The sequence below is a fragment of the Epargyreus clarus genome, unplaced genomic scaffold (assembly GCF_041222505.1).
Source record: "Epargyreus clarus isolate Ecla_fem2 unplaced genomic scaffold, WU_Ecla_fem_2.2 ptg000031l, whole genome shotgun sequence".
Lineage (NCBI taxonomy): Eukaryota > Metazoa > Arthropoda > Insecta > Lepidoptera > Hesperiidae > Epargyreus > Epargyreus clarus.
In genome coordinates, this window is record NW_027332236.1 from 3511120 (window position 1) to 3534997 (window position 23878).

General features: G+C 33.7%; 1 protein-coding gene across 4 annotated transcripts in view; it reads left to right on the top strand.

Moving 5' to 3' along the window:
• Positions 1-23878, top strand: part of LOC140754762 (solute carrier family 41 member 2) — a 102412-nt gene that overhangs the window by 72980 nt on the left and 5554 nt on the right. For 2 of the 4 annotated variants that reach the window (XM_073089850.1, XM_073089849.1), the window contains 3 exons: positions 10682-10809; positions 17790-17894; positions 18345-18411. In XM_073089850.1, the coding sequence (XP_072945951.1) occupies positions 10682-10809; positions 17790-17894; positions 18345-18411 (300 nt within the window). Of the gene's footprint in view, positions 1-4098; positions 4371-10681; positions 10810-17789; positions 17895-18344; positions 18412-23878 lie in introns of those variants that run through there. The other 2 variants (XM_073089852.1, XM_073089851.1) reach the window with 2 other exon arrangements.

Genomic DNA, 23878 nt, shown 5'->3' on the forward strand with positions numbered 1-23878 from the left:
CGTGATAGTATCATTTATGACGAAGTTTTGGTGATTGAAAGATGATAACTATGCTAAATTCCATATATTATGAGGTGATAAATATTGTAGTATTTAGCGTTTCGTGCGTGAGAACATGAAATACTTATGAAATCGGTCACTTAAATAAACTGTACTTTAATGAGGGAGCTCACACACAAGCGACTGACGCGCTGACAGCGCTTAGCGGGCATCCCAATGCGGACTTAGGTCGGAGGCCCGGGGCTGAATGTTGAATGGAGTCCTTCAGTGTAAATAATTTATTTGATTTTACAAAATTGCAAATGTGTTATAGACTTATTCGCCAAAAAATACGTATGATTCTAATGACCGGTATTGTTTGGTTCTGACTACTTTTTTTTATCAACTGTATTTGGGGGCCCTCCAGGTCCGGGGGCCCCCATAGGATAGAGGGGCAACCATTAATTACATAACACGTTTTTATCGATGTTCTGATCCCCTTTCCGACCTTAATCTAATACTATTTAATCAAAAAAATCCTACAGAAATATAAACAGTACAGAAATAAGAACCTACAGAAATAAGAATGCGTAAACAGTATAATATTAAACAAAGCGTAGCTAAATTTAGCATTTTCGAGTAGGCTATTTTCATTTGGCATTACTGTCATATTAAAATTATTGGAAATACTAAATATGATAAATGTCGCTTTCTTAGAAGATTAAGATATTTCCCAAATCTTGCCAAATAATCTAAAATATGGTTTTCGAAAAAATCCAAAATTACATCAATCATTTCGACAGATACGATAAAATCGGCAATTAATATTCAATTAGGTGTAAATTTGTACATTAATTAATAAATAAATTCCATATTCAATAGGTACTTTATGCCCGCGACTCCATCTGGTCACATTTGAATGTCCACGATTACCTCATGATGTTTTCCTTTACCTTTTTGTCTCATAACAGCAGTATTCAGTGCTGTTGTATTGTGCTTTGAAAGTTGTATTAAGGCAGAGACAATACGACCTCCTAGGGAGAAATAACACATCTTTTTTTTATAATATGGGAGGAGCAGACGAGCATGTAGTCAACATGATGGTAAGGGGCCATTGCCACCCATGAACATCTGTAATCAACTCCAGATAGGATTAGATATTCTTACCTGAGGTTGGCCACAGATGCGCCGCTACCCCTGAGGATTAAGATGGAACACCTCGGAAAAGTATGTCTCCCTTACCACACTCTTCAAGCCAGAACACAGTAGCGCTTAGTACTGCTGTAATTAACTCATCCATCTGTAAAACGCCAATTGTTGATGGCTATGGGCGGCAGTGGCAGTTACCAACATGCGATGCATGTTCATTTGTTATATCCATAAAATAAAAATAACCTTATTTTTATTAAAACAGAAAAGCCGTGAAATATAAAAGGCGTCACAAAAATACTCAACTTTTGTATACAATTATTAATAACTTCAAAGTATTTATCGTAAACGCCTCGTGTAAACGGCCACTTCCTTCAAGTAAATGTAAAATTACTGTAATGTAGTATTGTGACAATTGCCATCTTTTGACATTACATCGTTAGAAACAGAATGTTTCTCCGGGGATTTACCTGATGTAAAAATAATGTATGTACATAATGTTATGTTATTTTCATGTTTATCTTGCTTATGTTTAGAAAGCTTTCCTTTTATGATATTCTTGATATTTACTGATCACTCCAGAATGTGGATCATATTTTAGAGCACAGGTATATTTTATTTTTTGGCACCTTTTACAGTGCCCAAGTAGCTCGACGAATTTCATGAATGGTTAGATAACCATTCATGAAATTCATGAAATAAGATTATTTATTTATTTAATTGTGGGACTTATAAAACCTTTTTACATAATTAAACGGTTTAAATACAATTTTCTATATTTATTCTTAATATGAATATTTTATCTTTATGCAAAATACTATTTTGATAGCAATCCGGCACTATTGCATTGAAATTTTACTGTTTAAGTATTTTCGTACAAATATATTACCTATATTAAGTGTAAAAAATTATATAATATTAAACTTTTCATCATAATGAAGCATTTGACACATTTTTGTGAAATAAGTCATCCTGTTTTTCCGCATTTGTATTCAAATAAGTCTTTGAAAAAAGTACGCGAAAAAACAGTCCTCCTATTTCATTAATATGAATTCAAGGACACCTAGTACAGCGGTTCACGGACAGTTTAAAAATGCTCCTATAAAACCAAGTTCATATCTCCAGTAACAAATGTTTATACAAATAAGATAATTAATGCAGCAAATAGTCCCATATTGTTGATCGTGACGCATTAATCTAATGATAAACTTTAACTAATACCCTGATAATGAACATTTTGTCAAATGATTACTCCGTATACACACATGAGTTCAATTTTTAGGATTCCGCACCGAAAATTAAATGGAAACCTTTGACATCCCTCAGTCTATTAACCGCATTGAATTAGAGATAAATAATAATATATTGCACTGTTATAGGTATGTGGTTATAATGTTAACAATTTAAATATGGTAATGGAACATTATTAAATAGTGTATAATAATACAAGCTTTATTTCAATGTTTATTTTATTACTTTATTTTTTTATTATTGTGACGTTAAGACAATTTTATTAACTGGGACAAACAAGAGTTACAGAATAGTACCAAAAACACGTGTATCACATTATTACGTTTAATTTCTATTAGTATAATAATAATTATAATATAATAGTACCATTTGGTTTTCCCCTTTCAAGTTAATTTCAAATAATCGGGTTTTATAATAATATATTTAATTCATTATAATTAGATTTTATTTACCTTATTGAGTAAATAAAATAGTTATCCAACCGCTTCTTCAATGACCTAAAAAAAAAACATTATTTTACCCTTTGTTTAATTTTCAGTCTTGACCAATTGTTTATTAATTAACACGTTGCAAAATGGAAAATAACTAGATTTAAATAATCTAAGTCTTGGAACTATTGATACCATTCGTATCCGTTTATGTCGAGATAAAACAATAATAGTTATTCACTGGGAGAGATAGATGGTAGGTATCATAGGTAGCATAAGCTTTACCCACGGGTTCGCCCACGTTAAACCATTTAAATGTTAATACTTTTTCTATGAACAGTAATAATATAAATAATAGTTCAAGCACGAGTCGAACTCGCAAATGGAGGATTCTGTACCACGATTTTTGTTTTTTTTTTTTTTTTTTTATTATTATTAGTAAGTATTATTATAGAGGCAATATTTATACAATTACAAAATTTATAAGTAGTGTATTTTATAGTTGGTTCAACGAGACAGTGATAGACGGATAAATAGGAGGAGGTTCTAATAGGGTCCGGTTTTATGCTATTTATACGGAACCCTAAAAAGCGTCTCTCATTAAGTATACATCATTTTTGATGTAAATACTCCTCCTCTTCTTACTGTAATGACTTAATTAGTTAATAAGGAGTTCTTAAAATAATCTGGAGAGATTGCTTCTCGTTTTAATTATTCTAATTCACTGATTAAAGAGATGCTGGACGGATAGTTAATTATAACTACTAATATTTTGTGACTGTCCAATGAAAATAGTTTTAATTTCTAGTATTATAAATTCATATTAAATCATTCTCCATAACAAAGAGACATACCCTAAGTACTGCATCATAATTACATTTCGCGATAAATTCTAAACGAGTATTAGACTTATGTGTGAACGGACAACATTACGAGCATACGTAAATAATATAACATTATCAAATATGGTAAACATTGGGGGTAAACACGGGAACTGTACCGTAATTACGTGTCATATTCGTCCGAGCGCGAAATGAATGTGCACGAAACATTCGTCCGCGAACTTAATTCGTCCGAATAAGTCACGTTCGTCCAGAATAAGTTATGATGTAATGCGTGAAAGGTTGCATTGAATTCGTTTAAATTGTTCCTTTCGTTTGCTTGTGTGTTAGTAATGTGTTCGAAATCTATTTCGTGTTGTTATTTTTTACGTTACATTTTTTAAGAATAAAAAGTTCGGTTTTGTGTATGTGGTGATATTGTGTAATGTAAAAGTGTAAATAGCGATGATTAATAAATGTCATCAGTACATTGACAGTGACAGTAGCCAACAACAATGCATAGGTTTACTCCAGAAGTGTTTTTTGGTCGATAATTCACTTTTTATGTAGGAAGCACTCACTTCCTTGAGCGAAATCAATTTAATTCATAAGAAACTGTTTGGTTTGATCTTTCTTGTAGTAGTGTCTGTGCTCTGTGACAAGATGTCGTTTAGTATCGGGAGTCAGCTGCAAATCGCAATGGAGAAGTATTGGAGAAGGATGCATGGATATACCATCATAGGTACTTTATATATTATTTCCTAACTAAATTAACAATATTTTGAGACGCTTTTTACATAGCCCCACTCAAAGATTCCCTGTGTCGTAGGTGCCATGGACACACACATAGGCAATTGCACAAACACCCAAAATCATCGATATACTACTAATAAAGACGTGTCATTGCCCAAAATCCAAAAACAAGAATCTAAATTCATAATTAATATATCTGTCTGACCGGGGATCGAACCCGGGACACTGCACGTCAGACGGGTATGGTTACCAGTCCGGCGCGCGTATTGTCAAATATTAATAGTCTTCTATGATATTTTATGTGTATTATTACTGTATTTACATAATAATTTTTACATCCTACATAAATTTGTCAATTTCTGCCTGCAAATTTCGATATTTGGTAGGCAACAATAGGTATTTATTTGGATAGATTGATCATTAATAATTGATATACAACTTTAATTATCTATGGTTGTTATCATAATTTGGTATATCTATGACATCTGTTACGTATGTATAATTATTTATCTGTATATCTCTTATAATTAATTATCTGATGTTATTTACTAACTTTAGGTATACCTATTTCATAGGTATTATATTTACATATTTTACTTATTCAATAAAACCAAAAATGTCATCCATACCGTATTTTTATGCCGTGGGTTCCAAACCATTAACACCCCACTGTAGGGCACAGGTTTCTTTCGCCGTATAGAAGGCTAGGCGCATTAATTTGTATGTCTGCATGTCTAAAGCCTTGCCTGTGAGCTTTCCGACCGTCTGTCTGATACTCCGTCTTCTTCCCTACTTTAGTCTATCTGATTTTTGTCTCTAAGCCTATTTGCCGGTCTGCTTGGTAATCTTTGGTGGAGACCTAATAATTCTATTAAAGATTGTAATGAGGTATAGTCCGCACGAAAGTGCTAATCCGCTCTGAATATAGAAATTAGTCGCGTCACCATAGCAAATTGTATAACTACATCTGCTCGTAACAACTTCAGAGCGGACTAGCCGTTTGGCGCGGACTATACCTACAATCATGTTATCGAGAGAGCTTGAAAAACTTTTATACGTATTCTTATTCATAACACATATTATTATACATAAAAAAAATATGTTATTGAATTACTCAATAAAAGGCAATTATATATACTCGTATGTACAGTCGTGCTACTTGCTTCGGTATATGACGAAAGTCGAATAGCAGAACAGGATCTGTATACGTTTGACTGGATCTTAGAATGATTCATTCTCGATTTATGTACCTACAAGTTTTTGTCTACAATATGGCATGAACTAAATGTTAGAACGTTTCATAAAGAAATACCTATAATGTCCATTTTAACTTGACCTCTGTGATACATGGTGGCGCATTGTAAGACAAGGTCAGGTGACGTCTTTGGTTATACTGAACCGATTTTATTATAACTAAAAGGTATCATAGTATTCGCAGTCATAATGTAGATAACTTTTTAATCAATAATATTTATTAAATTTAATCTAATGTTTTTACGTGATGTGTATTACATATTTTGCATATAAACAATACACACATTGTAATTAGAAAATGGTTCTGTAGTCGCTTGAATAAAAACTTATTTTTTTTTATTAAAACCTATGAAATGATACGTCTAGAAATACATTTTTAAGATGAAAATAACCTATTTCATCGATTTCGGTTCAGGGGCGTTACTACCACCTCTTAACACAATATTATTTTAATCATACTTTTACTTATTTTGCAGGAAATTTAACTTTTTAAGCAAAATATTAGAATTTCAGTTGTTTTTATACAATGAATAAGCGAACACTTAATAAGGGTTTAAGTTTGTTCAACTGTGTATGACGGAATATTTTACTGTTTTAAAGAGGAAAAACAACTTTCCTGAACTATGATGGTTTTTAAATGAGGGTGGTAAGCCCCCAGCTCTTTCCAAAATTATCACGTATGTTAATATACATAGGTAATTCTTGTCGTATCACTTCTGTGTATGGATACCTACTCTTAATAGTCTATTTCTATTAAATTATTTACCACTTAATAGAAATCAGGTTATCCACGCGAGCAAAGTCGAAGTCGGCAACTAGTATCATACAAATAAACAAATAATTGAGAACAATCGATTTGAAGGCATGATTGAGGGCGTTCAACTTTATTACTTTTTGCAGTAATACTAGGTGACTTACCTGGCGTTGTCTGCTTCAAAGTATTGTTTTGTTTATTCTTCATAAAAATGGTAACTTTTGGTAAAAATTGTCTCGGTCTCCCCTTAAACAAATATTACAGAATTAAAAATTTGGAAAATCTACAAGCATCCATAATAGAGGTTTACACCAATCACTATCAATTAATTGTCAGATCCAATTTTCTGTTCCCTTTTTTCAAAATAATAAACAATAAAATATGAATGAAAAATAATATCTACTTATTACAATATAACTTCCGTTTTTTTTTTACTTACTTTTCCAAATTATACTTAAGTATATAGATTTGGAAATTCATTATTTAGATGATTTAAAAATTACAACAATCAGACTGACAAAATTTCTTTTAAATACATAGGTATATATAAGAAATACCGAAGCGTGCTAGAAATTGTGTCATAAGCGAAGGTTGAGAGACTATTGTGAGACATTACAACCGAGATATTACGAAATATTAATAGCACCTAATATTTTCGACAAATGTTCTAGAATGATAAAAAATATGGTTTCTTTTTAAGTAGTACAATATATTTTTTTCAGGTCAGATAATTTGAGGGTTATAATCGCCCTGAAAGTTCTGTATTTTTGAAGAAAAGTCACATCATAATTGGGTCAGATTTAAAGATTAGTGAGAGTTATTTTAATGGTTTAATAATTTGACAAAAATATAGGCGTTAGATGAGTTGTTACACCCTTAGATAAATAAGAACACTTCATATGAGTGTATCTCCTTTGCCACCCTCATTTTACTGAACACCGCTTAACATTGCACTTATAAGAAATAGGAGTAGTGTTGAACAGTTTTATAAGATTAAAGAACCAAGTGAGCATGCAATTCTAATGGTAAGTAGTCACTAACACTCACTAACTGGTAACTAACTGGTTAGTAAACACTAAGTTAATCGTAGGTATATTGTCATTGTCCCTGTAGTTCCGGGACTAGAATAGGGCTACGGTATCCCCTGCCTGTCGTAAGAGGCGACTGAAAGAGGGCTTCCGGGATTGCGGGCGGCAGATTGGGAAGTCGAGCCGTCCAGCAAGCAACTCCAGGAAGGACGGCGGATGTGTGGTCGCATACCGTCGCAAATACCAGACGGTTTGGCGAGTCCTGAAGCTCACCTGGGCGGAGCCCGAAGGGGCAACGCGTTCAGAGGACTCCGGTTGCGTTCCGTTGGAGATCCCGGAGTCCTCTTGGCAACGCCGAAGTCGGCCACCGGGGGGGTTTTAGTGCGATAAGAATCTCACATAACCCTGTGTCGCTCCCACGGCACGGGGTACCTTTTGAAAGTTTCCCCCTCGATACCAAAAAAAAAAAATGTAATCACTAAAAAACAAAAAAAAGAGTTGTTATTAACACCCATATATATCTGAATCAACTCCATAAAAAAGATTCCACCTTAAGCCGATTACAGATGGGTTGCTAGTCATGAGTCTATGATGGTTGCCTCATGTAAGTCGGCATCCACACCATTCTACCGAAATGCTAGAACAGCTTTACGGTAAAATTAAATGTGACGGTGGTACCGTTTCGATCTAACCATACCTACCCTTACCATGAGTTTTTACGTTTTGACAAATATGACTGTTTTGTTATTTGTTTATTATCAGCGCCCCTAGCGGATTAGATCAGAACTTGGAATTGTATGGACCAATATGTAAACAAATACCAAAACAGTCATATTTGTCGAAACGTAAAAATAATGGTAAGGATACAGTTCTACCACCTTTCGAAGGTTAATCAATTTTATGATTAATCATAAGCATATTACAGTGTAATATATGGGTATATTGCCATACAGTGTAATACAGACCAAACCGCTAGCATAAGCTAGCTATGCATAGAAGCAACCCGGTATTCCGATCCGATTTTTCTTAGACGCGATTTTTTTTAAAACCAGTTGCATATGAAATCAATCTGATATTTGGATCCGATTTTTCTCTGACCCGATTTTTTTTAAAACCAGTTGCATATAAACTCAATTCGATATTCCGTTCCCATTTTTCTTTGACCCGATTTTTTTAAACCAGTTGCATATAAAAATCAATCCGATTTTCGTCCGATCCGATTTTTTTCAAAGTTCATTGTATTCTCTCAATAGGTGACCCGTTGCCAATTATCGTTACGCTTTTCTGCCAGCCTTATGTAAACACATTATCTTTGAACAACAAATCCCAGTTGGCAACTAATATTTAATTGTTTGTGTTAATTTTGATTACATACGCGTGATTTCTTAGTCACGTTTCATTATCAATTTTTATTTAGAGAATAGGTAACGCATTGTCTAGTTATTGTAGAATTCAGGTCTCGTATTTAATTCACGAAATTATACTCGTAATATCCATGTCACTTCCATAGATTAGTAAAATACTTCGCCGCCTTGAAATTGAATGAAGCCACAAACGGCTTATTAGTAAGTTCTTTTTTTGAATTCTTGACAAATAAAAACATTTTTAGAGAAAATTTACGAATAAATAACTAATACTGCGTAATATACATAATAAATAAATAATTATTTCAAATATTTTAGGGACATTGTATCACGGAGACGTGGCAAAACTTTTTTACGCAACTATTTCAATTCTCAAAACTGGGTACCTACATTTTCTTGTTAGGAGTGAATAATCTTTACTAATGGTCACTCCTTTAATTTAGACAAATGAATAGACACCTCGTATGTTAAAACCCGTCAAGACGTTTGGATTTCAGAGTGTGCCAAAGAATGAGGCATACATATGTATAGTACGCGCCAAACTTCTAGTCCGCTCTGAAGTTGCGCGCGTAACGCAGCTATGTACCCGTGAGTAAGAGCGGGCAGCGGACGATTGCCGGGAAGGTCTCGCGCTGTCTTCCTCCAGCTAATATCTACAATTTGCTGTTGCGACGCGACTCGTTGTATTCGGAGCGGACTAGCAGTTTGGCGCGAACCTACCTACATACATACGCTCGAAAGACATTACCCTCCGCAGTCTGGTAAAATATTTTAAGATACAATATATGTAATATCTCCAAACCCCCAATATTGCAGTCGTGTCGTGTCGTGGATTCAAACTGCACCTGAACTGCAATTTGCGGTTGGATTGCAGTTGAAATGCGATCCGTCTGTCTAGAGCCTTATAACTAGTGATAATTAATTTGTTCCTAATGCGCAAATCTTTATATTCATACATATATGTAGTACATACAAGTAACTAGATACGATGATAACGGGTGTTAAAGAATATTTAAGTATGTGGGTATTATCTTATCGAATAAATAATTAAAAAGACATACGAATACCACTCCTTACATTAAAGATAATATTTAATATATAAAGCATTACATAAATAAACTGCGTGACAGCTAAAAAAATATCAATAGAAATAGATAAAGTTGAATTGTTTCATTGCGTAAATATATATATTGCCATTTAGACTTTTTAGTAGATACCGTACGATATATTAGATTTGTTTTCGAAAAGGAGTATGCAATCTGAAGACTACAGTTGTAATACTATTGTGTAAAAAAATAAAAATATTTATTTTTTTAACCGACTTCAAAAAGGAGGTGGTTATCAATTCGGCCGGTATCTTTTTTTTCTATCTTAGATTGTTGTATTTTATATAATAGGTGCTTTGGAGACGCCTAGTAAACAAAATAAAATGTAAAATATAATAAACACAGATTCGTTGTAACTTGCTAAGGAGTAAGTTGGAATGCCTTGTCTGATTGTTTTGTTAACTTTTGTTCTTACAACACTAAAATACTAGGATAAATACAATACTAAGATTAATGGCTCTAGAATCACATGCATTTGGAGAATGCATTGTAATAGTGTAGCGTAGATTGTGAGCGAAGTTGCCTTCCTCTAGGAAATCAGCAAAACTGCGGCTAAAGGAGACACCCATACTTCACGCTACACCTCATGCCTTATATATCATTTTTTTGAAACAGTAGTGCCCCATGTAAGATTTTATGGTCTGTCGGTACCAGTCGCTGTATCCTAAGGATCTGGTCCAAGTTAAAAAAACGGAGCGATTTAATTTAAATCGAAGGTGTTGGTCCAATATTTTGTGCTAGCGATTTCTTTTGTAAGTCCGCCTCAAACTAATGATAAAATTATTTGGTTCCAGATGAAATTGGATGTCCAGACACGGCGTTCAGCATGGCATCCGTAAATTCGAACGGGGAACTGAAGAGCCCGGACCAGTCTGAGAAGAAGATCACTGAAGCGGACGCCGAGAAACAACCCCTGTCTGGGGTGAGTACCCCCTTGCTTACGGCACATATTTGGAAACAGACAGATAGATTTGACAGTTTGGACGAATATTTTTTAAACTGAAAAATCATTTATTGACTGTCCTTAGTATTTATCATTAACACCGGTGGATTTGGAAGAAGGTGACGGAAGCTGATCTAATGTAATGCCACGAAACTTATGACATATTTTTGAACCACGAATTAAGTGTGACGTCACAACCCTCTTTTATCTATGAACATTACGAAATGTGACACTTTTTAAATATTTTAAAATTATAAATTCGATTTGTCGTTATGAAACTTTACGATGTTTCTTTGATAACATTAAAACTACGAATTTCGTATGACGTCATAAATTTTATATAAAATAATTACAGACCTCCCCCCCTCTAATCCAATTTGAGTGAAAACCCCACAACACATTTTCACAGCAAAATTAGATTTAATTATTTACAACATAATTACGAATAAAAATCATGTTCTATCGTGTATTATAATAATTTCCATAACACACACGTAGTTGTAAATACAATTGCTCACACCAACATATTAATTATGCCATCTCAATTACTCTTGAACGTGACATCGTAGTGTTGACGATCTGTAGAAGTCACGTTATAAAAAACAGTCTAATTCGAAACCTCCACCTTTCTGTAATCGTGTTAAAATGGAGCTATTTTTAACACGCATTTATTAGCTTGGGTTGTATGCGTATGTGTGTATGTAGGTATGTGTGTAACTAAGTAACGGAATCTTTGAACACGATTTCTATCCACTTTGAACGTTCAGTTTAATTCTAAATTTTGAAGAATTATCAAAAACCAATGACAATACACGATTTTAATAATTTTGTACCATTGTCCTTATCGCCATCCTCAGGATTAACAATTTTCGAGGCGATATTGTTCGAGCGCCTTAGAGAAAGTTCATCGCAAAGTTACTAGAATGCAACAATTATTACTTTTTATTTTCAATAATTTTGTATTGTTTTCAGAAAACTATTATATGTATGTCATACCCATATTATAGGGGTGCAAAAAAAAAATATCGGCTATCTTGAACAGTCCGCCATATTGAATTTGGAATGACGTCACTAAGTTAATCGTAGGAATATTTCCAAGACAGGTTGTGAACGTAATAGGTTTTTCATCATCTCAAATGCTTTCTGGCATTCAGCAGACCAAATAAACTTTTGATTTTTCCTGAGTAAACTATGTAATGGGTCTAATACTATTGCACTCCTTGGTAAAATGGTAATATTCATGGTAAAAATTTATCTTTCCTAGAAATTGTCTTATATTTTTTTGCGTCTTTGGAACAGGATTTTTTTTTATCGAAACTAAATTGTCTTTTATTGGTCTTGTACAATAATTTTGCATTATATGGCCCAAATATTTCACTGAATTTGTGGCAAACGTGCATTTTGTAAATTTTTAACCTAAAACCTTCTACCTTAATAGCTTCTAACAACTGCGATAGGTGATTAATATGTTCGGGAAAAGTCTTTGAGAATACAAGAATGTCATCTATGTAATTAACACAAAAATCTGTAAGTTTATATTCTCTCAAAATATTAGATAATATCCTCTGAATAATTGCTGGTGAAGTCTTAAGTCCAAAAGATAGGCATGTCCATTGGAAATGTCCTTCCTGTGTTACGAATGCAGTCTTTTTCCTATCTTCAATTCTTAGAGGAATCGACCAAAAGGCAGAATTAATGTCGAGAGCGGAAAAAAAATTACAATTCCTCATCTTTAACATTAAGTCATCAATTAACGGAAATGGTTGAGCTTGGGGTACTACTATTTTATTCAAGTCTCGGAAATCTATACACAACCTAGATTTCCTGTTATCTTCTTTCTTGAATGCTAAAGTCACATATAAATTATATGTATAAGAACTCATAAGGCAAGTTAAAAAGCTTAAGTATAATAATAAAAACAAATTATAGTGCAAGTTTACGTTACAGCATCTATAAAATACTAAAATAATATTATTATGTTAATAAATATACCGTCAAAACTAATAAAACACAGCAAAATTTTCGGATATTTTGGACCTTTAGATATGTTTATCGGATGATAATAAAGTCTATTGTCTTTTACTGAAAACTAAAGAAATATTTCTGTCAAAACTGTCAACAGTCACTTTGAGATAAATAAATACGATATTAAAACAAGTATAATGGTTATTCTGTGAAAATTGCAAAAGAAGAAATTCTAAAAACACAAATGTTTTGAATGGAAAAGAAACGAAATATAGACGATCCAAAAATACGATATACATAAAAGCCAATTGAATAAATAATTGTAAAATACAAGGACTTGAAGCAAAGGAAAGAAATGTTGAATTTTAATCAGCTAAATGATAAATTATCACGTTTAACACGTTTTTATTTATTACAGGTCAAAATATAAAAATGATAATCAATATTTCTTAAAGTCACATAAATGAGAAACCCAGTATAGCACTACCAATGCTTTTATGATGATACCAAAAATGAATGACTTATAGGAATATACTTGCTATGAAAAACAACTTAATGATAGACTATGTAATTAATTTCCATAGAAAGAAAGAAAATATCATTTTAATGATAAGAACAGAAGCCAATTTGAAAATAACCTGTGATATCAAAGTTTCAGATAAGAATCGCTTATAAGTGATTGTATAAGTATTTATGAATTCATAATAAAATAAGAATTTTATATTGCACAATGAAGAATAATTAATGATTTATTTATTAATGAGAATCGGATTATATGAAATGAAATTAAATAGTGTATCTTTTGGGTCACATTACAATAATTGTATTTTTAATTAGCGAAGTGTGCGTGGATTTGACATGTCAGTATTATTTTCATATTTATTTATTCGATATTTAAAGAAGTTAATCCAGACTAGGTTTCAATACCTTGCAAGCATGCACTCATATCCAGAATATTATCTAAATTGGTAAGAAGAAGCGATAGCCTAGTGATTAAAGTCGGTGTCATTATGGAAGTCCAAGGTTCGGTTCTATGCACGCACATCTGTTTTTTTCAAATTTATATACGTATAAGAATTTAATTATCACTTGCTATGACGGTGGAGGTAAACTTCGTGGGGTACACACCTGAAGGTACATTGAAAAAATCTGAGAGGCCTGTGAAGTTTACTAATACGCAATACTTAACCAACGTAGTGGAGTATGGCCTAAAGCCTTCTCACACTGAAAGGGGACCGTGCCCAGCAATGACACATTAATGGATTGTTGACAACAACACAAATACTTATTTCGGTACATTTTTGTTGTAATGAGGAGAATGGTATTTTGCGTGAAATCACAATCAGTTCTCCCTTATCAAGTGTTTCAACTTTGCGAAAACATCGCGAATATATATACACGTGTTCCAGAGTGCTCTATAATGTTATCAAAGTTAACTCGTGGTTGACTAAAGGATGTACTTAAGTTATAAATGTATTTTTGTATGGCTAGAATTATACGCTATGATCGTGAGGAAAGATTCATGCCAGACATTCCTCTGTAAACCGCTCCCAATTATATATTAACATTTCGCCAATGCGGCCAAATTGAATACGGCCTAAATCCCTCTCGTTCTAAGAGGAGAGCATGCCTTTTTTTCGTGGGGAAACCCTTCATAGGTCGGACTGCCGGCTAAAACTCCACGGTGTTCTTCTGGACGCGTTTTGTGGGAACCACGGGCACGCTAATAGCACTCGTTCGCGTAGTTACAGGCAAAAAGTAACAGTGGGGGTTGCCGATAACGATAGCTAAAATTTATCCTCAATTCACTGACGTAAGATTTCCCACAACGTTTTCCTTAACCGTGAAACCGTTGAAGTTATCAGACGCACGTGCCTGGGAATCGAAGCCAGGCCCAGCGTTATGAACCGAATTTAAAAGAACTAGGTTATCACTGAGTTTTAGACGTGCTTTACGCACTTTAATTTTTTATAGCTATTTTTTTATGAAAATCACCTTTCCATCGGAACGCATTATTGCTTACATGATTGCTTTATCATCAGACACCCACAAACAAACACGCACGCACGCATGTACACACACACGCGCACACACACACGCACACGCGCGCACACACACACACGCACACGCGCACACACACACACATAAAATACTATTACACTATATAATTCTCACGACTCCCGGACACAGCTTTATTGTGTAAATAGTTTAAGTTTTCTCATTTTAAGTGACCATGTATGTCTTATGAGAAAAATAAAGATTCTTTAAACCCAACCCATTATTGTCCCACTGCTGGGCACGGGTCTCCTCTCGTTTATTGCTTTAATTAGGTCATTATTGTGCAAAACTTGTATGTAAGTGCACAAAAACATTCTGTAAAGTGAACACGACCTATTCGCATTAAGCCAGTGCGGTAGATTATGGCTTAAGTCTCTTTCTCCCTGTGAAGAGACCTGCGTCCAATGTGGAATATACATTCCATTTCTTCAAGTTGCCTTTTGAACAATTCTCTGAAAGTGTCTTTATGATTATTAAATCATTAATTCCTAAGAACAAATAAGTTTCTAAGTAACTTCATATGCTAATATATTGAATATTTTTTCGTGAATTTAAGACTAGATGTCTATTTGTTACTAGGTCTATGGTATACACACATGAAAAGACAAAGAACACATGAAACCATTGTACATATCTCTTAACACAAATTGTATTTCTAAATTCAGAAATGCCACTACAATAAATACAATTTCGATACTTTTGTTTCTATTATTCCCTGTCATTGACTCCAAAGTATCAAACCTTAATGATAATGCTTATCAACAATTCAAGAACAAATATAATTAAAAATACTTATTCTTTGTAAATTTATCTGACGGCAAAAAAGTGATTAAAGGATAATAATAATTAAGTGAAGCGATTAATTATTTTTACAATTGATTGATGTCAAGCTTGCAAAGGTTGTTTGTAATTTTTAATTAATTGTTTTCTTCAAAGGAAAAGTAGTAAAATACTAGACTTTTGCTTTGTAATTAAGTACTAGTTTTTGCCCGCGGCTTCGCCCGCGTTTAAAAGAAAATAATATGACATACTAACATACATAAAACTGAAAATTCGTACCTTCATTGGAATGACAGTGGCGCCATCTGGCGGAAATTGGTCGTACAAACTCTGAAACCTTCGTGGGCTCATGGACAACAACTTTGCTAAAGATCACTTGATCAAATTCATAGTTTACGATTCAATCCTTACTAATGTCGATTAAAATAAACGACTTTTTGGTCCAAAAGATCGATTCTCCGTTTAATCGATTTTAGATCGCCATCTCTAGTTCCTGTGGGATTTCCGGGATAAAAACTATCCTATGTCCTTTCTCGGGTTTTAGACTATCTTTGTACAAAATTTTATTAAAATCGGTTCAGTGGTTTAGGCGTGAAGAAAAGACAACCAGACAGACAGACAGACAGACAGAGTTACTTTCGGATTTATAATATTAGTAAGGATAGAAATCCATATTTCTTAAACGTTAAACCTTATGAAAATTTGACAACATCCGACAAACATTAGCCACTTATCCCTCTCAAATTAGAGCACCCTGGTAGAGTATGCTCCTAGCTTCCCCAGTTGTAAAGAGACCCGTGCCCAACAGTGGGATTTCAAATAAATATACATTGTACTCCATAAAATACAATGTCAAAATCACGCACACTTAACAATAATAAATAAATAAAATAAAAATAAAAAAGGCTTTTATTTCTTCCACAAAATGCAAGTTTACAAAGTTATTTAGTTTTCTTAGTATCGAAAAAGTTATTAGTTTATTATTTACTAGTTACAGTTTCATAAAAAATAATAAACAATAATTTAAAAATAATTTGATTTAAGATAAGTTAATATTTTAGTATAATTATTCTGTAAGAACCCCTCTGTAGGTAAAGGCCTCCTCCAAGTTGAGATAGTTTTTCTGTAAGAACCCCTCTGCAGGTAAAGGCCTCCTCCAAGTTGAGATAGTTTTCTCTGGATTGCGCTGTTTACATTTAACGATACAACATTACAATAATAATTTAAGGTACTACAGTTTATATTTCATTTGTGTCAAGTGTTTACATAATTGCTTACTTATGTTACATGTGTAATGAGTGTAAATAAAACTGAGTTATGAATGGTTATTTGTTTTTTGCTGACGGCAAACGTTAACTGTTTATTTTATCGTTCGTTTAATAATAAATTGTTTTACGTAACATATGTAATAAAGTTAATGATTCTATCGTCGAGGCAGTTTCTTACAATATCAACATTACAAACGAAATCTATCGATTTAGCTGTAGCCCTTAGTGCACATAATTAAATTAAATGCACTGCAAAATTATATACATATTTGCATTTTCGGGTTTTTTTTATAGGTTTGTCTTTCAGTGACTTTGATAGTAGGATACTATTTTTATTGATTGATATTGATTTGCATGCGTTTTTTTGTTATATTAGAAGTTTCATTTACTGCAATAATATAGGTATAGGTCCGTACGTAATAGGTAACCTATGTCTACGACCGGGAACGGCCACATGATTCATTATTTCAATTAATTTCAATATTTAACGTCCGTATGAAAAATATTATTAAACTGTGATTTACAGTGCTTTAATATAATTAAACCGTTGAAAGCTAAACCTTAAAAAACGTTAAAACCTAAAAAATAAAACTATCATTATTAAAAAATATTAACAGAAAATATTTAAAAATGCTCCATATTAAAATGTTTTTCATTTTTAAACATTTTCTTAATAAATAATTGTTTTAATACCTTACAAATTTTAATACCTTTTTTAACCTTAATCAAAAAACGAATTTAATGTATTTTATTTTGTGTAATTTAATTGTATTTTTATTAATTAAAATTCCCGAGATTGCAGTTATTTTTAAAACTGTTTCATATCTCCATTTTAGAATAAATGATACTTACAGTAAATACAGCATCTCCTGTCTCTTTCACTTCCAGAAGAAAGAGGAGAGATGGTGGAACACGCTGATGCAAGTGGCTGTGCCGTTCTTCATCGCTGGCTGCGGCACCATCGGCGCTGGGCTCGTCCTGGGCACAGTCAGAGTAAGTAGTAAATACTTCTCTATTCTTTCTATATTCTATTTTTATAAGTCCGAAGTGGCAAACTATATCAATCCACATGATAGAAAAAGTCATCTGCCGCGCGTATCTATGATCAACTCCAGACTTACTCCTTATAAGAGCTACCTGATTCTGAGCTACAGATGAGTATTACTTTTCTAGACAATAACTAATTTCGAACATTGGTAAATAAAAATTAGTTAAGATTGAATATTAATACCGGGCGTTACAATTCTTGTGTAATTATGAATAAGGTACCATAAATAACGCTTTCTACACTCACAGCCCCACGGTAGGATTCCTTGTGTCGTGGGTACCATGAACTTGAATGAGAGGACAATTTCCTCTCAATTTGCGAAGAATTAGACAAAACAGAATAGATTCTAATTCTCGATTCCCATGTGTTCACTCACAGCGTAATCTTTGTTACAGAATTGGGAGGTGTTCCTGGAGGTTACGGCAATTTTCGTACTAGTGCCGTCGCTTTCGGGATTAAAAGGTAAGTTTAGGCGAATATTATAACTATTTAAAATATACTATTTTATTTAAAACAGAAGTAACGAGTAGGAAATACTTGTACAGTATTGGACCGTAGCAATAGATCCATGTGTTAGTCATTTTCTGTTAATGATTATTGAAACGAATAATGTATTATTGGTAGTAAAAGGTAGGTAGGTAAAAAAGGTAGTTCAATATGTTTCAGTATGTTATAAGGAAATGACCTATGACTTGGGCGTGTAACCTACTCATTTTTAGAGAAGATTGTAGCGAGGAGTGAGACGGTAATAATTGCGTGAAGTCTCACCGTTTTGAAAAATCGGTAAAAAGATCTCGCGTAATTAATGGATACCCCCTAATTTGGAATTAACGGACTGATAATTTCCTATTTTAATAAAATAATGAAATATTTTAAATGACGAAAAATACACAATTTATTGCAATAAATGGTAATCCATAATTATTATTTTATACATACAGAAATAAAAAATAACACATACATATTTTAGTTTTAAATGCGAACAAACGTGATGATATTCAAAACATAAATACGATTAACGGTCAACAATTTTCGAAATATTATCCAGACATGTCATATGTTGCACTCATAAAATATTTTCCACTGCATAATATATTGTATTGTTCTTAAAAGTGCAGGTGATAATGTGCAACTAAGTTGTGTAATTAGCCGTGTCTAATTAACGCGCACGCGTGTATTAAGTATTATAGTTTTCAATGTTACGTCTAGATCAAGGCTAGGCACGCTCGTTGCAATAATGCAAGACGTGGAATGAACTATCTCCTAAGGTAATCTCAGAGCGCTATGACATGATTATCTTTGGTTTTTTTTTATAATATAGGGGTAGCAGACGAGTATGCAATCCACCCGACATTAATACTCGACCACATTTTGAATCTCACAGAAAAAATGTTCAAACATGTCGTTAAACAAACGCTATGTAAAAAAGCGTACTATAAACTAAGTGATTATTTAACTGACAAAACGGTGTGGTCTGAAGTAGTTCCAGCTCCACATGTACCATTAGGTTAAGTTGTAAAAAACATTTTTTTTAAAAGATGTGTGTTATGGAGTTTCTTTCGCCGCTTCTTCTCCATAACGAAACACCTTGTGAAGTGGCGGTAGTTGTATTGACATTCAAAAAGTGCTTTGTAAGAACTTATTTTGAATAAAAAAATGATTTTGATTTGATTTTTGACCTGATGGTAAGTGGCTACTGCTACCCATGGACATCTGTAACAAGCCTAGATAAGATTAGATTCCTATCTGAGGTCGGCCACAGATCCGCCGCTACCCCTGATTCGAACCGTTGCCTAGACAGATAATAATCCTAATATATGCCCTATATAATGGTGGAACGTCTAAGGCTCAATAAACAACAGCAAAACAGTTACAAACAAACTTCGAAGAACAGCTCAGTAATGTCCCAAACAATAAGCAGCTCTATATAAATCCATTGATAATAAACAACTCTATATAAATCCTCTGACCATGAACAAACCACAAATCACGGTCTTCATAAACAGGTGTTTAGTCGGCAATTTTCAAGAAAAATATTAAAAGCGTGAACTTACGAGATTGTAATCTGTCATTGTGACGTCCGCGTGATCGCACGGTCATTACTTAGTATTGTTCTAGTGACAATACAATAGATGCTTTGTATGAGGGTGCAACCTCATTTGTCAGTGATGAATCGGTGAAAAATGTAAGGTAAACGAAGGAAACAGAAATGTGTCATTTAATTTAGTTTATGATTTATCATTACCTACTTTGTAGAATTTGATCCATGTGTGATAGTTGTGCGGCAATATCGGATTGTGTAATAATACAGGATTTTTTTTTTATAAGAAACCCGTTCTATTCCAGGATTCGAAAATAGATTATTTAATAGTTTTTTTGCTATACCTTATACTTGTGTACTGTCGGGTTTCGCCACCCATGTCCAATTGCATCATCCTGTATATCGTACCTACATAATTATTTTGATATGCTAGTACAAAATGTCCTGAATTTATTTAGGTACAGGGTGTTTCGTACTGCGCAATTCAAACACTGTTTTTAAAACAGAAAGTCTTTAGGTACTAAGACTTTTTAAAGGTGGTTCGACTCCGGTGGCACCACAGCCACACCTATTTCTGCCTAATAACAGCAGTGTTAGGCGTTGCTACGTCCCGGTTTGAAGGGTGTGGTAAGGGAGACAGACTTTTCCGAGGCATTCTAGCTTAGTCCTTAGGGGTAGCGGCGCATCTGTGGCCGACCTCAGGTAAGCATATCTATCCTATCTGGGGTTGATTACAGATGTCCATGGGCGGCAGGAGCCACTTACCATCAGGTGGACTGCATGCTCGTCTGCTACTCCTATATTATAGAAAAAAATGACAAATGAAATATGAACTATGATACCATATAATACCTAATCCAAGGCAGGTTTTCCAAGTATTTAAGTAGACCAAACTACTCATAAGCATCATGATCTAATAATAACAATATGATAAGCCGATAACATTGTTTTCGAATATTGGGATTATTTACGATTGTTGAGTGTCTATTATCGGAAAAGTACCTATTTTTTCAAAATCTTTTAAAGTGCACTTTAGATAAGTAAAGATGGCGGTTGCTGTGAGGAGATTATTTATTTTTAATATTTTTGATAAATGGTACTGGCAAGAGATACAGAGATTTGTAATATTATCAAGTATTTCAAGATCATCTGCGTTTATTTCTGTGTAATTTTGATATAGCGTTCGTTGATAGCATTGATATATCTTAAAGATTTGATAGGAAAGAGATTTAGATATGTTGCAATTTAATCTATAGTCATCTTATGTATCAGATTCAGTCCTTGGTAAAAGAAAATCTTGTTATATACAATGTGTGCGGACATATTTACATCATCCATAACGCAACGTCATCTATACTAATATTATAAAGTGGAAAACTTTGTTTGTTTGTTTCTTTGATTGATTGTAATGAATACGCTAAAAACTACTGGACATTTTTAAAAATTCTTTCACCATTCGAAAGCTACATTATCCACGTAACATAGGGTATATTTTAAATGCAATATATTTGATAAATAGATTTTGAGGCGGTACAAAGTTTGCCGGGTCAGCTAGTATTATATAAAGGAAATATAATCCTTCATGGTTCAACTTTGGAGGCACCAGTCTTTGGAAAATTCTACCTTAAAACAGCTATCTATGGTCGACTTTTGGGATGTTATCTAAGGTGGATTATAGATGTCCGTTGGCGGCAGATACCATCAGGTGGACTGTGTTCTCCTTTGCTGCTTCTTTAAAATAAAATTACATATTTGGGGTACGTCACAAAAAGTTTATATTCGGTATTCTAAATATATATACGAGTAACACAAAGGTGACTGACTGACATAGTGATCTATCAACGCACAGTCCAAACCACTGGAAGGATCGGGCTGAAATTTGGCATGCAGGTAGATGTTATGACGTAGGCATCCGCTAAGAAAGGATTTTGATCAATTCTACCCCCAAGGAGGTAACATAGGGGATGACATTATTACTTCGTAACGCGAGCGAAGCCGCGGGCAAAAGCTCGTTATCTTATAATTCTTATACAGAAAGGTATCGGCCACAACCACGATGGGCCATAGGACTTCATGAAAAAATCTAAAGTGCTTAGATTTATTCTTGATGTTTTTCTTTACTGTTAAAGCAAGTGAACATTATTTCCTAATACGCCTATAATAAAAAACCTATATAGAAAGCCTACTTACATATATAAAAAAATTGATTCGAATATTCGAACTTCGTATCATCCGGCTTCGAATATTCGGACTTCGTGCTATCTGCCTATCGGTATTCCGTACTTTCCTAGCATTTGAAACGTAATAAAAACGTATCATGATAATAACTATCAGCTTTGTAATAGATCCTACGGTCCATTCGGTACTTATAACAAGACAGAAACGTTAATTTGTTTATGTTATTGTTATAAACATTATGTGTCGGCTCAAAGTTTGTGAAAACAAGATCAAATTTGTCTTGTAAACATAATGCGTTTTGCATATACATGATTGGGTTACAGAAATATTAGTGAGATTGTACGGTGTCAAATGGTTTTTTACAAGTGCCTCTCAACGACATAATATGGACTATGAAACTTTTCGAGACTGAAACGTAACTCTTTGTAGTTCGACTCCGGTGGTACCATCACGCCCCTATTTCTGCCTCAGAGTAATAGTGTTAGGCGCAGCTGTGTTCTATTTTGAAGGGTGTGGTAAGGTTCTTATTGTATCAAACGAGCATGTGTTGCATTATAATAAGTACTGCCGTAGACATCTTCAAACAGTTCTGTACAGAACCGGGATCCTGAAACCAATCGCAAATACGTTCCTACTTCTAGGAATTAATATGATCGCCTCTTAGTCAGCAAACATCCAGACCTTCCACTTTTTCTACATGCTTCCTTAGTCGAGCCATACTGTTTCTATCACCATCCAGTCGCCTCTAGCGGTCACCCATCTAATTTCCAGCCACGCACGACGTTGCCTAACTTCGTAGATAATTTGATCCTACAAGGGTCGAGTGCGCTCCGCGCTTCCAATGACATACATACAAATAACATAATTTTATTGTGACTATTCGATTTTTATTTTGAGGAGAACGTTTTCTTTACTTCCATAATTCAACCATCCTTACTTAATATTATAAATCCGAAAGTAACTCTGTCTGTCTGTCTGTCTGTCTGTCTGTCTGTCTGTCTGTCTGTCTGTCTGTCTGTCTGGTTGTTTCTTCTTCACGCCTAAACCACTGAACCGATTTTAATGCAATTTTGTACAAAGATAGTCTGAGACACGAGAACGGACATAGGATAGTTTTTATCCCGAAATCCAACGGGAACTAGGGATGGCGATCTAAGATCTATTAATCGGAGAATCGATCTTTTGGATCAAGAAATCGATTATTTTAATCGATATTAGTAAGAATTAAATCGTTAACTATGCATTTGATCAAGTGATGATCTTTAGCAAGGTTGTTGTCCATGAACCCACGAAGGTTTCAGAGTTGGTACGACCAATTTTCGCCAGATGGTGCCACTGTCGTTTTAATGAAGGTACGAATTTTCAGTTTTAGTATGTCATATTATTTTCTTTTTAACGCGGGCGAAGCCGCGGGCAAAAACTAGTACTATATAATTCAACCATAACAACCAACAAAAGTAAATATTTCCGACGATTATGACAATTATTTTTATATCGGAACTACTCTATAACATAATATGTATTATTATGATTGATCATAATTACACGCGCCAGTAATAATCCGGAGATATTATAATGACTACCTATAGATTTCTTAATTGATACAAATGTATCAAATAATTAAGTACCTATTATCTTCGGATATTCATTACTATGCTTTTCAAAGGTATGTAATATCATTACCTAAACTCGTGTTTTTTAATATTTAGC